At 34.9% G+C, this 14953-nt stretch overlaps 1 protein-coding gene across 1 annotated transcript in view; it reads right to left on the minus strand.

Annotated features, from left to right (window-relative positions):
* Positions 1-4956: 4956 nt before the first annotated feature.
* Positions 4957-14953, minus strand: part of MFSD8 (major facilitator superfamily domain containing 8) — a 41851-nt gene continuing 31854 nt past the window's right edge. Inside the window, exons 9-12 of the mRNA XM_082653027.1 lie at positions 12091-12225; positions 8796-8899; positions 8461-8708; positions 4957-6688 (exon numbers count right to left, since the gene is read on the minus strand). Of these exons, the coding sequence (XP_082509153.1) occupies positions 6482-6688; positions 8461-8708; positions 8796-8899; positions 12091-12225 (694 nt within the window). The 3' untranslated portion in view covers positions 4957-6481. The remainder of the gene's footprint in view (positions 6689-8460; positions 8709-8795; positions 8900-12090; positions 12226-14953) is intronic.

The following is a 14953-nucleotide window of genomic DNA, read 5'->3' on the forward strand; positions in this document are numbered from 1 at the left end:
AAATGCATTTTATTAAAAAATAATAAATACAGTGTTACTTTATCTTTTGATTTATTTAATTAAATACTTAATTTAGGGACTTCCCTGGTGGTGCAGTGGTTAAGAACCCACCTGCCAATGCAGGGGACATGGGGTTCAATCCCTGGTCCGTGAAGATCCCACATGCTGCAGAGCAACTAAGCCCGTTCACCACAACTACTGAGCCTGCGCTCTAGAGCCCACAAGCCACAACTACTGAGCCCACATGCTGCAACTGCTGAAGCCTGCACGCCTAGAGCCCGTGCTCTGCAACGAGAGAAGCCACCACAATGAGAAGCCCGCACACCGCAACGAGTAGTAGCCCCCGCTTGCTGCAACTAGAGAAAGCCCGCGTGCAGCAATGAAGACCCAACACAGCCAAAAGTTTTTTTTAAAAAAGAAAAATATATAATTTAAAATAATTTACATAGTAAACTCATTTTTAGTTTTTTTGCCTGTTTAAGACCCAATTAAATTTTTTAAATTAATTTTTCAAATGGTAAGTACATTGTTTCTCTACCTTTATCTGAAAATATCTGTATATTTTAATGATAAACATTTTAACACTGAAGACCTCAACAATGCAATTAACTAAAATGAGGAAAAAGAATATTTGATAGTGGGACAGCAATTCTTAATGAAATACTCAAGGTAAAATAGGAATAGAATGAAACTACTTAAATATAAAGACTGTTAATGCTTCCTGCTGATTTTTATAATCAGAGAAATATTGGAGCCAATTCCATTAAATAGTCAGGAATACCCAATGTCACAATTATTCAGCATTGTTTTGGAGGTTGTTACCTATGGCAATGAGAAGAAAAATAATAATTTGTAACATAAGTTGCACAGTTAATAAGGAAAAGACAACCCAATAAAAAAATAGGCAAAAGATATGAACAGATAATTCACAAAGGAGAAAATCCATATAATGAATCAAAATCCATATAATATACTCAACCACATCTGTAGTTGGAGAAATACAAGATTAAAACAAAAATCATTTCCCTTTATGAAAGATTCGTAAAAAAAAAATAATAGTGGTACAATGAGCAGGGCTTTCTCAGGTGTTGTTGATTACGGTGTAAATGATAAAGCAATTTGGTAATATCTATTAGAATTATTTTAATACATAGGTAATCCAACTTTGGGGAGGAAAATTATGTAAACCCTTCTCTTAGCGATAAAAATATGATTAGAAGAAAGAATTTCCTCTTAAAAATGGAAATAATTAAAGTCCTAGCTTAATTTTGAAAGCTAAAGACTCAAATACATTTTGCTTTGACAGAATTTAGGTGTATTTTTTTTATCATCTCCTTAATAAGTCTTAATGTGTCTATGTTTCAGGTATTTCTCTTATATATAATATACAGCTGAATTTTTTCAATCCAATGTAATAAGCTCTGTAGTCTACTTTGTTTACATTTATTATCATTTCTGATTTATTTTCACTGTTTGTCATTACAGTTCTATTGCATTTACTTCCCATCTTATTCTGTGTTTTCTACTAACCATACTTCTTTGCTTTTATTTTCCTTTCCTCCCTTCTTTCACGTTGAATTTCCTTTTCATATGCATATTTAAATTTTCTTTCAGCAGATTTTTCCTGAATTAAAGTTTTTAGAATTTGTTCTGTTTCATTGCTTTTGGTTTTCTTCTTCAAGGACTTCTGCTATATGTATGTTAAATCACCTGTGCCTAATTTTTATATCCATCACTTTCTCCACATCATTTTTTTCTCTTTGTTAATTTTCCTCCATCTTTAATTTCCCTTAAGAAGTTATCTATGGCATCTTATTTACTCTTGTGTTCCTTCTAATTTGTTCTTCATGTCTGAAATTATTTTTTAAGTTTTGTATTCTTTCCTGAGCTCGGCCAGCAATATTTTCATACCTTCCTATTATCTTCTCTAGTTCATTGGGAAATTTTCCCATTTCTCAGTTTTTCAAATTACGATGTTATTTTTTAATCTTTCCATTACTTCGTAATTTCTTTCATCTCATTTTATAATACATTCTGTTTTTATCTATTTTATGGGCATATCTGTCTGGCATGCCTTTGTTGTCTATGACAACATTAGTTCAACTGCACTTTTCCTGTTTCTCCTCAGTATTTATTCCAGTAAATGGCATCTGCATCACTAGCTGTTCATGTCAGAATCCTGGAACTCATTCTTAACACCTTCTTTTACCTCATCTAATCACCAGTTAATCCAAGTCTACCTCTAAAATATATTTTACATGCTTTAAATTCCCAATTCCACTGTCAGTTCCCTAATTCAAGTCACCAGCATCACTCATCTGAACTACTGCAATAGCCTGCTGCTCGTCTCTAAACATCTACTCTTGCCTCCTATACGAGTCAGGGTTTTTACTTGCAAACATCAAAATCTAACCTAGTTAGTTTACACAGAGAATATATTTATTAAAGGATATCCGCTCACAGACGCTCGAGGAGGGAAAGAGATTCAGGCTTTGCAGCTAAAAACAATGGCTGAATCATAATGTAGGAGCTTCCCCAGAAGAAGACATCCTAACAACGCTGCTCAGCACAGATCCCACAGCCATGCTGATGAAGCTAGGGGACTGTTCTGGGAGCTCTGACGGCTTTCTCGAGAATTTAGCCACTGACCTTGCTCCCTCACTAAAGTAAGTTTTGCTTACGTTGCTCACTTCCTCTTTTTTCTCAGTTCCTTAACGAAGTTTCACATTGGAGGAGTGTACTGGCAGAGCCAGAAACACAAGCTCATGGCCTGGCTGCAAAGGTAGAGAGAACGAATGCATTTTGGCTTCTATCTAAAAGGAGAGGCTCAATGTGAGAAATTCTGCAAATGTAGAAGGGTCTGCAGGAAGTGAAGAGTGGTCACATACATGATAAATGTCCTCCACATCCATTCCAATTCATACTTCACACTGCAGCCAGCTCATTCTAAAATACACAGCTGATTATGTTATTAACTTACGTTAAATTAATTGTGGAAATTTAAAAACAGAAGTACAGATATACCAGGATAAGGAACCTCCATGTGTCTCCCACCCAACTTCAACAAATATTTTGCCAATCCTGTTACATCTCTCTTACTGATATCCTTCCCCCACTGGAGTATTTTGAGGCAAATCCCAGAAATCATATAATTTCTATCATAAACTCTTTAGTACCTTTAATAGATAAAGAGCTTTTAAAAGCATAACCAATAACACACATCTCAGAATTTACAGTAATTCCTTAATATTTAATGGTGAGTCCAGTTTCAAATTTCTCCAGTTACCTCAAAAATACTTTTACATTTGACTTAAAACAAGATCCAAAATAAGATCTATATAATGCATTTGACTTATATATCTGAAGTTTCTTTTCATCTATGACTGCTGATCTCTCAACTTTTATTTTTTCCACGGCATTTTTTTTTTTAATTTTAAGAAACTGGACCATTTGTCTATAGAATATATCATCTTCTGGGCTTAGATGATTACTTCCTAGAGGTGGCTTTTAGTTGTATCTTTCGTATTTCCTATAAACTGGTAGTTTACATCTACAGGCTTGATTAGATTCTGACTCAGTGTTTTTTGGCAGGAACACTTACATAGGTGGTGCTGAGTACTTGCTGCATCAAATCAGGAGGCACGTAACGCTTACCCACTTTTAATGATGTTAAGAGTGATCAGTGCGTTCAGGTGTTGGCTTCATCCAGCCTTTGGAAAGTTCCTCAATAATCTTCCACCTCACTAGTTTTATCATTCACTGATGAATGGTGCCCATATCTATAATATTATTTCACTAAAGGATGCTAGATGGGGTTTTTTCTAATTCTATTAGTCCCTTGTATTTATTAGCTTGGATTATTCTATAGGAGATAACTTTCCCTCATCAATATTTTATTACCCTGAAGTTTAGATACAGGAAAGGCAGAAGAGAAGCTTAAGTCTTTATTTCCTGGTTTTTAGAGTAAAGAGTTAAAGCCCTAGCAACCTCCAAAGGTGACCAGTGTGTTTCTTACTTTTAGTATCATTATGAACTCACAGATTTTCACACATTTGATGTGTTTAAATTGGCTGCAGATATTATTCTCAATGCTTTAATTGTCCCATTTTTGGCTAGTATAAGTCCCTTTATTTGATTCCTGGGTCCTTTTGGCAAGACAAGCCACAAAATGGAGAATGCCTAAAAATAAAGTCAAACAGAGGTACACGATGAACTATATCACCTCACGCTTGTTAAAATGGCTATCAAAAAGATACAAATAACAACTGTTTGCAAGTATGTAGAGAAAGGGAACCCTCATGTCCTGTTGATAGGAATGTAAATTGGTGTAGCCACCATGGAAAACAGTATAGAGGGTCCTCAAAAAATTAAGAACTACCATGTGACCCAGGAATTCCACTTCTGGGTATATATCCAAAGAAGATGAAGGCAGGATCTCAAAGAGATATCTGCACTCTCATGTTCATTGCAGCATTATTCACAACAGCCAAGATACGATGCACAACCTAGATGTCCATCAACAGATGAATGGATAAGGAAAATGTAAGTAAGTGTGTGTGTATGAATATTATTCAGCCATAAGAAAGGAGACCCTGCCATTTGTGACAAGATGGATGGACCCTGAGGGCATTATGCTAAGTGAAGTAAGTCAGAAAGAAAGGGACAAATACTATATGATATGACTTGTATGTGGAATCTAAAAGAGACAAACTATTAGAGGCAGAGAGTGGAATGACAGTTGCCAGTGGCTAGGCCGTGAAGGAAATGGGGAGATGTTGGTCAAAGAGTATAAACTTCCTGTTATAAGATGAATAAGTTCTAGGGATCTATTGTACAGCATGGTGATTATAGTTAATAACACTGTATTATATACTTAAAAGTTGCTAAGAGAGTAGATAGATCTTAAATGTTCACACCACGAAAAAAGAAACAGTAATTATGTGATATGATGGAGGTGTTACCTAATGCTATGGTGGTAATCATTTTGCAATACGTAAGTATCAAATCAATATGTTGTACACCTTAAACGTATACAATGTCATATGTCAATTATATATTGATAAAGCTGGAAAAAAACAAATGACAAAGGGAAAAGATAACCATCTACAAACCAAGGAGAGGCCTCAGAAAAAAACCAACCCTGCTGACAACTTGATCTCAAGCCTTCTAGCTTCCAGAACTATGAAAAATAAATTTTTGTTATTCAAGCCACCCCCCCAAAAAAAGGTACAACAAACAACATAAAGTGCAAATTATAGTGTTTACTCTTAGATTTGAAATATTTATAACTTAGAGTAGGAAACATTTGGAAAAGTATTTAGAAATATTTTTGCATTTTTGGATAATACTGATTATCCATATAGATAGTTCTGTACTAGTCCCTTTTAGCAGCATTAAACTTATGTGAGGTAGTAAAGTGTACATGATGTGATTTAGCCAATTTCTAGTAAACTCGGTAAACTGTTAGATTACAGCTATTTTACCTCAGATTTATTAGCCTGCCTATATTGGGGCTGTCGGGCTTATCCAAATTTAAAATTCTGCAGTTCTGAGTAGCTATGCAGACACAGATTGAAAACCGTTGGGTCTTCCCTACCACTACTGAGAGAGAAAAAATAAATAAGGTAATAGTTTTTCTCTAGAATTTAAGGGAATTAGAAAATGCCAATAATTTTAACAGTTTGCTGTTCAGTATATGTATACAATAACACATATCTGGCTTATGTTTCTAAAGTGAATTATTTATTAGGACTTGAAAGAAAAAAGTAGTTATCTGTACTACAGGTAGCAAAATCCATCTTAATCTCTTAATCCTCTTTATTGCTCAAATATGAGCATTATTCATACACATCCATTAACTTAGGGGTTAATTAGTAAGATCCTGAACTAAAATAAGATGGAAAGTGTAGTATTAAAAATCATGACTTATAGAAGCTAAGGGAGGATGGCAGGCATGGTAAGTATAAAATTTAAGTCATGATTTTACTTCATAAGGAAAACTTTATAATAACAGAAAATGCATTTTTTAATAAAAAGGAGATAGCTGTGAATAAAAGTACCTCTATTAGGTAAAAGATTTCTATAATTTCATTCTATTACAGGTAATTCATACAGAACTCTCCTTATGATTTCACTGCATATTCTCGTTATTTTAATGACGCCTCTGCAGTTTGACTTAAGAGTATAACTTCACATTTATAGACCACTGTCTATTCACTCATGACTTTATGCCACCCCCCAAAAAATGTCATATGAAGACTATTTCTTTTTTGAGATAAGGAAACTATGATCCAGAATTTTTATATTATCTTGCTATTCATAATTACACACAGAATTCCCTATTTTATTCAATGTTCTTGTTATTCAACATATGCAATATCTACAACCTGACTTTAGGAAACTGACTCTTAGCAATCATCTAGCGAGCCTTAAAAGACAAAGTTCCACACAGCAAGTACTTTCCACCACAGTCTTAGCTAGGTTATTCTTGAATCCTTCCATGCCTTACAGAAAAAGCAATGAGTCTTCTGTAAACCACACCCAGGAGTGTGATGGTGAGCACCACGATTCCACACACAAGGCTGAAAGCCCATCGTGGACCCCAGGCAGCGTACACTTGACTGATGAAGACAGGTCCAAGAATCCGTGCTGCACTTCCAGACGCTGTTAACCAGCCCATGTACATACCCTGTTGGGGGAGAAGCAAACTGATACTCAGGTGTAGTTATTTTAAAAGCAAGGATGATGCTAATATTACCAAACTATGACAAACACGAGAATCACTTCCTCCGTTATTTTTAAATTAAAGTACCTCTCTATAAATACAGCAAATAATGAGCAATAAACTTATTTGATATACTGTTTAGGAAAATAAAAGTGTAAAAGAACGAACACTGTCTGCTGAAATGATTCATAAATTTACTTTTTAAGGCTACCATTTATTCTGTACTTGCTATTTTCCAGACGCTGTGTCAGGTGCTCTACATATATTGTTTCCAACGTTCACAAATTTCTATGATTGGTATTATCCCCACTTAACAAATGTGGAAGCTAAAGCTCAGAAAATTCAAGTAACTTATCCAAGAGATATGAAGCCCTGTTTGGCTGACTCCACTGTATTAATTTCCACTATACCACAATGTCACTGCTCCAACTACTGTATCCAAAACTATAGCCCATACAATATACCCAAGAACGTGCAATGCAGCATTACTTTTAATATCCTCCAATTGTAAATAACCTGTCAAGCATGGATTAAGTAAATAAACTATGGTACATTTAATAAATGGAATGCTAAACAGGTGCTTAAAAGAATATGGTCTTATACAGAATAAGATCTTATAACAAGAATAACATCTCTATACACATTGACATGGAAAGAAGGCCACGGTATATTAAGGGGAAAAAAAATCCAAGATGTAAAAAAGGTTTATATACATGAGATATAATTCATTTTATCTTTTTTTAAAAAGGCATGAGGGTGGATATGTTTGAAAAGGCATAAAAAATATCGTGACGTGTACAAATGAAGTAAACAGTGGTTGACTTTAGTGTGATGGAGGTAAGGAGAGCCTTCCTTTTCTGCTATATACATTTCAAATTACTTGAATTTTGTTACAACCATCATGTATTGTTTTTGTAATTAATATGCTTTTATTCTTGATTTTGAAAATGTGAAAATATAACTTTATAGATTAAAAAACCCAGAAATTACCAAAATGTTTTACCTATTATTATAGCTTTAATACACTGACGTTAAAAATTTTTTTCTTTGCTTTATTTCAATAAACATTAATTTCTACCTTGAAAATGTAAAACTATCAATTTAATTTTTATAAAGAACAAGATACTATTTTCATTTTGTTGCCATTTAAATAACTGCTACTAAAAAGAAAAGTCAGAAGTAAAACCTGGAAATAAGCTAAATATATAATAATAGGAAAATGACTAAATAAATGATGGTACATACATAAGATGGAATATGTCTCCATTAAAAATAATTCCCTAAAAGAAAATTAAATGTCATGGGAGAATATTTACAGCGTATTGTTATATTTATTTAAAAAAGCAGATTACAGGGACTTCCCTGGTAGCACAGTGGTTAAGAATCTGCCTGCCAATGCAGGGGACACGGGTTCGAGCCCTGGTCCCGGAAGATCCCACGTGCCGCGGAGCAACTAAGCCCATGAGCTGCAACTACTGAGCCTGCGCTCTAAAGCCTGTGAGCCACAACTACTGAGCCCACGTGCCTAGATCCCGTGCTCCACAACAGGAGAAGCCACCCAGTGAGAAGCCTGCACACCACAACCAAGAGTAGCCCCCACTCTTAGCAACCAGAGAAAGCCCACGCAACAAAGACCCAACACAGCCAAAAACAAAACAAATACAGAATGGTCACAAAAAATGTGAGTGCTTACAAGTATACCTCACGCAATTGCAGCGTCATGCTAGCTGACTCACCTGAGGTTTTGGCCCCAGAATTTTTGAATATAATGTATATGACATAACATTGCAGGATGGATAGCCTATTCCAATTAGCACAGCTGATGTGAGGAACTGGGCCAGATGGATCATGGGGGTGTAGAGGCACCAGGCTTGTTCAACTGGGCAACCAGTTGGTCCTTCATTGTGATCTTCTCTTGGAATCTTCCAAAGAGTAATAATTATTTCTCCAAATGTGGTATTAGGGATTGAATTATTATGTAAATCTGTAAGAACAAAATCAGTACAGTGTATTACTTGTTAATTTAAATGAATAACAGGGGCTAACATTATAGAATTATGTATAGGTATACCTTCCCACTGTATTTTGGGAAACTGATGTCCCCAAGGTAACAAGATAAAGAAGCCAACCCATATAACAATGAGTCCTCCCAGCAGAATAGCACGCTCGCCAACCCTGTTAAAGGAGAGAAACTGTAATTAAAAAATGAAACATTGTATTATAACATAGCTTCATTACTTTTAGAATTTTTAAGACTATAAATAAAATAATATCTTGATACTTTTAGTGATATACTAATTAAACGAATGCAAAATATAATTTCCCACTAAAAGGAACCAGGACTCCTCTGAAAACTGGCTGATATCAGGTCTGGGACAGAAAATATATAAGATGAGCCTGGATATCTTATCATAACAGGAAGAACAGAAATTACCAGTGACTACTAGGTTATGATTACGACGACTCAGAGGGAATTCCCTGGAGGTCCAGTGGTTAGGGCTGTGAGCTTCTACTGTAGGGGGCACAGGTTCAATCCCTGGTCGGGGAACTAAGATCCTGCAGACCTCACGGCGTGGCCCCCCACCAAAAAAAAGGCCTCAGAGCCAATTTGAGGAAGCTGGCTAAGAATATGACAACGTGAACACCAAAAAGAACAGTAATGACAATGGCTTGAAACACATCAAAATGTTATTTATAAATTCATACTATATTAAAATAAAATACTCTTGGTCATTTTTAGAGGATGTTAGGGAACCCACTCAGTATTTTAAAAATCAGTTAATAAAAGAAAAGGATCACCCTGTCTCTCCTACAAAAACTGTACCTCAGGATAACCAAATAGGTAGTGATGGAAAAGTTCTCTTTATAGAAAGTGTTCCAGCAAATAAATAAAGGAATGATAGAATTAAAATACCAGCATTTTGCACTGATCTATTAATAAATTAATGGATCTAAGGAATGGTCAATGGCCACTTACATCATAAAAAGAGATAAACAAAACTTTACATTTCTCCTGATGTAAGCACATACCACCACCTATAAAACATTCTTGCCAAAACACTGAACTCAAGTCTCATCAAGCTTCTAGATCTAAGTACCAATTTTCAAGAAATATAGTAAACACAGGAAAATATTAAAAAACAAACAAAGACACCACAGGGATTTATTCAACAAGATCCAAAATGTGGGAAACTATAGGGCAAACATCTTGGTTGCTTCAATTTGTAAGGGAGAAAAAGAGAGAGATGGAAGAGATGGTAAAGAAACTTACAGATTAAAAGAGACTTAAGAAACGTAAGAGCCTGAGTCAAGTGAGTAAGCTGTGAAATAAAACAATATAAAACAAAACAAATTTTTTTTAAAATTTGAGACAGTGGAGAAAATTTGAATACTCCCTGGATATCTGATGATATTTAGAAATCACTGTTAATTTTTTTAGATGTGATAAATGCTGTCATCATTAACTTTTAGAGATACATACTGAAATATTTATGGAAGACATGAAATAATGTCTAACATCAGCTTCAAAATAATCCAGATGTAGGGGATAGGCAGTGTGGAGTAGGTGGTGGTATAGATGAATCAAGATTGTCCAAGGTTATAATTGTTGAAGCTAGGCAATAGATATTAAACATTCAGTACATGATTCTCTCTGTACCTTTGTATATGTTTGAAATTTTCCATAACAAACAATGAAATATACAGGGACTTCCCTGGTGGCGCAGTGGTTGGGAATCCGCCTGCCAATGCAGGGGACGCAGGTTCAACCCCTGGTCCAGGAGGATCCCACATGATGTGGAGCAGCTGAACCCGCGAGCCACAACTGCTGAGACTGCGTGCCACAACTGCTGAGCCTGCGTGCCACAACTACTGAAGCCCATGCGCCTGGAGCCCTTGCTCCGCAACGGGAGAGGCCACTGCAATGAGAGGACTGCACACCGTGGCAAGGAGTGGCCCCCACTCGCTGCAACTGGAGAGAGCCTGCATGCAGTGACGAGGACCCAACGCAGCCAAGAATGAATGGATTAATTAATAAATTAATTTTTAAAATAAAATATGCAAACAAGATCAAAGATTCCTAAAACAAAAAAACAAACCCAACACCTCCCATTACCCTCAGAATACCTACAAGGCTTCACATCTTTCCAACCTGATCTTCTCCCATTTGCCATTTCTCTCATTCTTCTCTGGCCAAAACGGCCTTTCTGCTTGTTCCTTAAACGTACGAAGCACAGTCTTCTGGGGCAAGAGAGCTCCAGGCCACTGCATGGCTGTTCTCTGACTTCACTGAGGTCTCTGCTTGGATGTAACTTCCGTTTGAGCTGCCCTCCATGAGCAGTCAATCAAAACAACACTTCCCCTCTCTCTCAACCCTGCCTTGCCACTTTTTATTCTCTTCCTCTGCTCTATTCTTCATAGTACTTCCCATGACCTGATTTCACATTTGTGTTTATTAGCTTTCCCCCCAGTAGAATACAAGCTCTTTGAAGGACATGAAATTGGATCATCTGTAAGAATGCCTATCAGCAGGACCACTCTACTTCTGTAGCAAGATGTAATGCATGTACTATTATTTAACTTTGAATATGAATCTATGTCTATGTCTATATCTTGGCCCCTCTACTTGGCTCTATAAGGATATGAATCTTTGTAGTATTCCCCATAACACCTAACCCTACGCACTGACTCAATATTTGTTAATTGATTTTAGAACTTTATTAAAGTTCTAAAGTATTGTTAAAATATTTTAGGAATAATTAAATCATTAGAACTGTCTAAATTTATCAACTAATGTTCCACTCCAGACTATATGAATGAACTTAATTTTATACAAGTATTTTTTTTAGTGGGCTCTTTACAGTTATACTTTTACAAAATGCTTCTTTAAAAAAGTATTCTGTGATCAAAGTTACAAAAAACTTTGCGAAATGCTACGTACTCTTGTCATGAAGGTGATACAGTATATATACTGAAGATTTAGAAGTTTTAGAGTAAAGAAGTTTGGTGATTTTAACCAGAATTTTCCACACTTAACCATTAATCTTTCACAGCAGAACAATGTTTTATGAAATACGCTTATAGAAATACTTTAAATAAAACACAATATACAAAAGATACATTAAAAGACAATTATTCACTTTGTAAAATATCTTGCTTTACCAAAGAATATACTACATGGTACAGAAATATGCTCCCTTAATAAATTTTAAATCTGTTTGCAAACATTCAAGGACTAAAACTCATGCATAATGACAGAAAAGCTTTATATTACTTTACTAATATATTCATTTACATCATTAGCTCTGTTTCATGTTTCACTTTAAAAAAAAAAAGACTTGAAATAAAACCGAAGACAAATAACCTACTTTTTGGAAAGTAATTTTATCCCCATGAAAATAATAACTGCCTCAACTCCAAGAGCAGCAAGTATTATGCCATCATATAACACAGCTTGTTCTCTGGTCCAGGCATACATATCCATTGTTAATGGAGTAACAATGCTAAGAAAAATAAAAAAGAAATTATTCTTCTTTTATTTCAATCATAGGCATTGTTATTTAAAGTTGAAACAGTAAGATTTAATAATGATACCAACACATTCAAGAATCTGCATCCCTTTTAACAATGACACCAGATCTACAGAAACAGAAATTTTAAGACATTTTAAGTACATTTTGTTGTAACATGCACAAGCTACTAAGTTTGGCTGTTTGCATTTTTATTTTTTAATATTTACTGTAATTATATAAGTAACATGTCCAACACTGCAAAAAGTTTGAAAAACAGGAAAAGGAAACAAACCAACCATAATTCCTACCATTCTAATATAATTTAAAAATCATGGTTGTGTTTTGATTTAAACTGGTCTCTTTTCAATGAAATAATGTTACTATGATTAAGTTATTAACTTACTATGATTAAGTTATTAGAAACTTCTGGGATTTTTTTTTCTCTTCCTCTGTCTCTCTCATACCTATCTTTGAATGTACATATTTTTCTCCCTACCTTCGAATGCTGCTCTTCCTTTATATGACTATCTGTCTCCTTCCTTGCCAAGCTTCTTTTCCTACTTTCTGTCTCCTTCTGTTAACTGGCTAAAAAAAGGAATTTAAAAATATTCAAAATATTCATTCTTTTAAAAAAAATCACCATCTTTAATTTTAAAATCAGATGAGCTGCTTTGGAAGATAATTCACTCATTTCTCAATAAGTGAAACATAGAATTATCATATGATCCACTTCCTGGTATATACCCAAAAGAACTGAAAGCAGGGACTCAGATACTTGTACACTGATGTTCATAGTAGCATTATTTACAATCGCCAAAAGATGGAAATAACGCACATTTCCACTGACGGATGAATGGATAAACAAAATTGGTTTATAAATAACAGTGGAATATTATTCAGCCATAAAAAGGTATAAAATTCTGACACATGCTACAACATGGATGAACCTTGAAAACATCATGCCAAGTGAAACATACAAGACAAAAAATGACAAAAGATGCATGATTCCACTCATACGAAGTACCTAAAATAGGCAAATTCATAAAGAAAGAAAGGCGAATAGAGGAAACCAGGGGCTGGGTGAGGGGGAATGGGACTTAGTGATAAATGGGTGTAGCACTTCTGTTTGGGATGATAAAAAGGTTCTGGAAACGGGTGGTGGTAATGGTTGCACAACACTGTGAATATATTTAATGCCACTGAATTGTGCAATTAAAAGTAATTAAAATGGTACACCTGAAACAAATACATTATTATATACAAATCTGGCCTCAATAAAAACAAAAGAAAATATGGCAGAAAAGCTCTAAGAATCATAGCAGACTACAAGTTTAATACATGTCCAATAACATGGTTCAAAAATGGGAAATAAATATACAAGAGAATAAATTATATCCTTTAAATTGAAAAAAGAAGTTAAAATAGTAAGTTTATGTTATGTATATATACCATAATAAAATAAATACCCCCAAAATCAGACGAGCTAAAAATTCCATGTATCTCAATAATTTAAAAAAAAAAAAATCAAGTATATCTGGCATAAAATGTACTGGCATAAAAATGTTACAATATATCAAAAAGTGAAAAAAACAAGTTGTCAAATGATAATATCACATATTCTTGTTGGTTTAAAGACACACACACACACACACACACACCCCCCTTAATACTTACAGTTGTATAGAAAAAAATGTTTCAAAACAACACACACTGACGTATCAGCAGTGGTTACCTCCAGGGAAAGAAGTGGATGTGGAAATACAGTTGTAGTGTTTGGAATATTTACAAGAATATACTATTTTAATAATGGAAAGGTATTTTAAAAATTAAAAAGCCATATGACAAGGGATGTCCCTGGTGGTCCAGTGGGTAGAACTCTGCATACCCAACGCAGGGGGCCCGGGTTCAATCCCTGGTTAGGGAACTAGATCCCGTATGCATGCTGCAACTTTTAAGAGTTCGCATGCTGCAACTAAGAGTGCACATGTCGCAACTAAGAAGTCTGCATGCTGCATCTAAAAAGATCCCACATGCTGCAACTAAGACCCAGTACGACCAAAATAAATAAATAAATAAATAAATAAATAAATAAATATTTTTAAAAATAAATAAATATATTTTTTTAAAAGCCATATGGTAACTAACAGTCAACAAAGCCTACATGAGGCAGAGATTTTGTAATATACTAGCTTTCTTCAGGATCAGAGCTTAAACAGAGTTAAAATTTCTAGACTGAACCCAACATATATAAGTAGGGTGCTGCAGGACAGAAGGGAGTGGCAGGATATATTTAAAGTGATGAAAGGGAAAAACTTACAACCAAGATTACTCTACCCAGCAAGGATCTCATTCACATTCAACAGAGAAATCAAAAGCTTTACAGACAAGCAAAAGCTAAGAGAATTCAACACCACCAAACCAGCTCTACAACAAATTCTAAAGAAACTTCTCTAGGAGGGAAACACAAGAGGAGAAAAAGACACACAAAAACAAACCCAAAACAATTAAGAAAATGGTAATAGGAGCATACATATCGATAATTACCTTGAATGTAAATGGATTAAATGCTCCAACCAAAAGACAAAGACTGGCTGAATGGATACAAAAACAACACCCATATATAAGCTGTCTACAAGAGGCCCACTTCAGGGATTTTCCTGGTGGCACAATGGTTAAGAATCTGCCTGCCAACACAGGGGACAGGGGTTCGATACCTGGT

The sequence above is a fragment of the Grampus griseus genome (genome assembly GCF_964374135.1).
Source record: "Grampus griseus genome assembly, chromosome: 4".
Taxonomy (NCBI): Eukaryota; Metazoa; Chordata; class Mammalia; order Artiodactyla; family Delphinidae; genus Grampus; species Grampus griseus.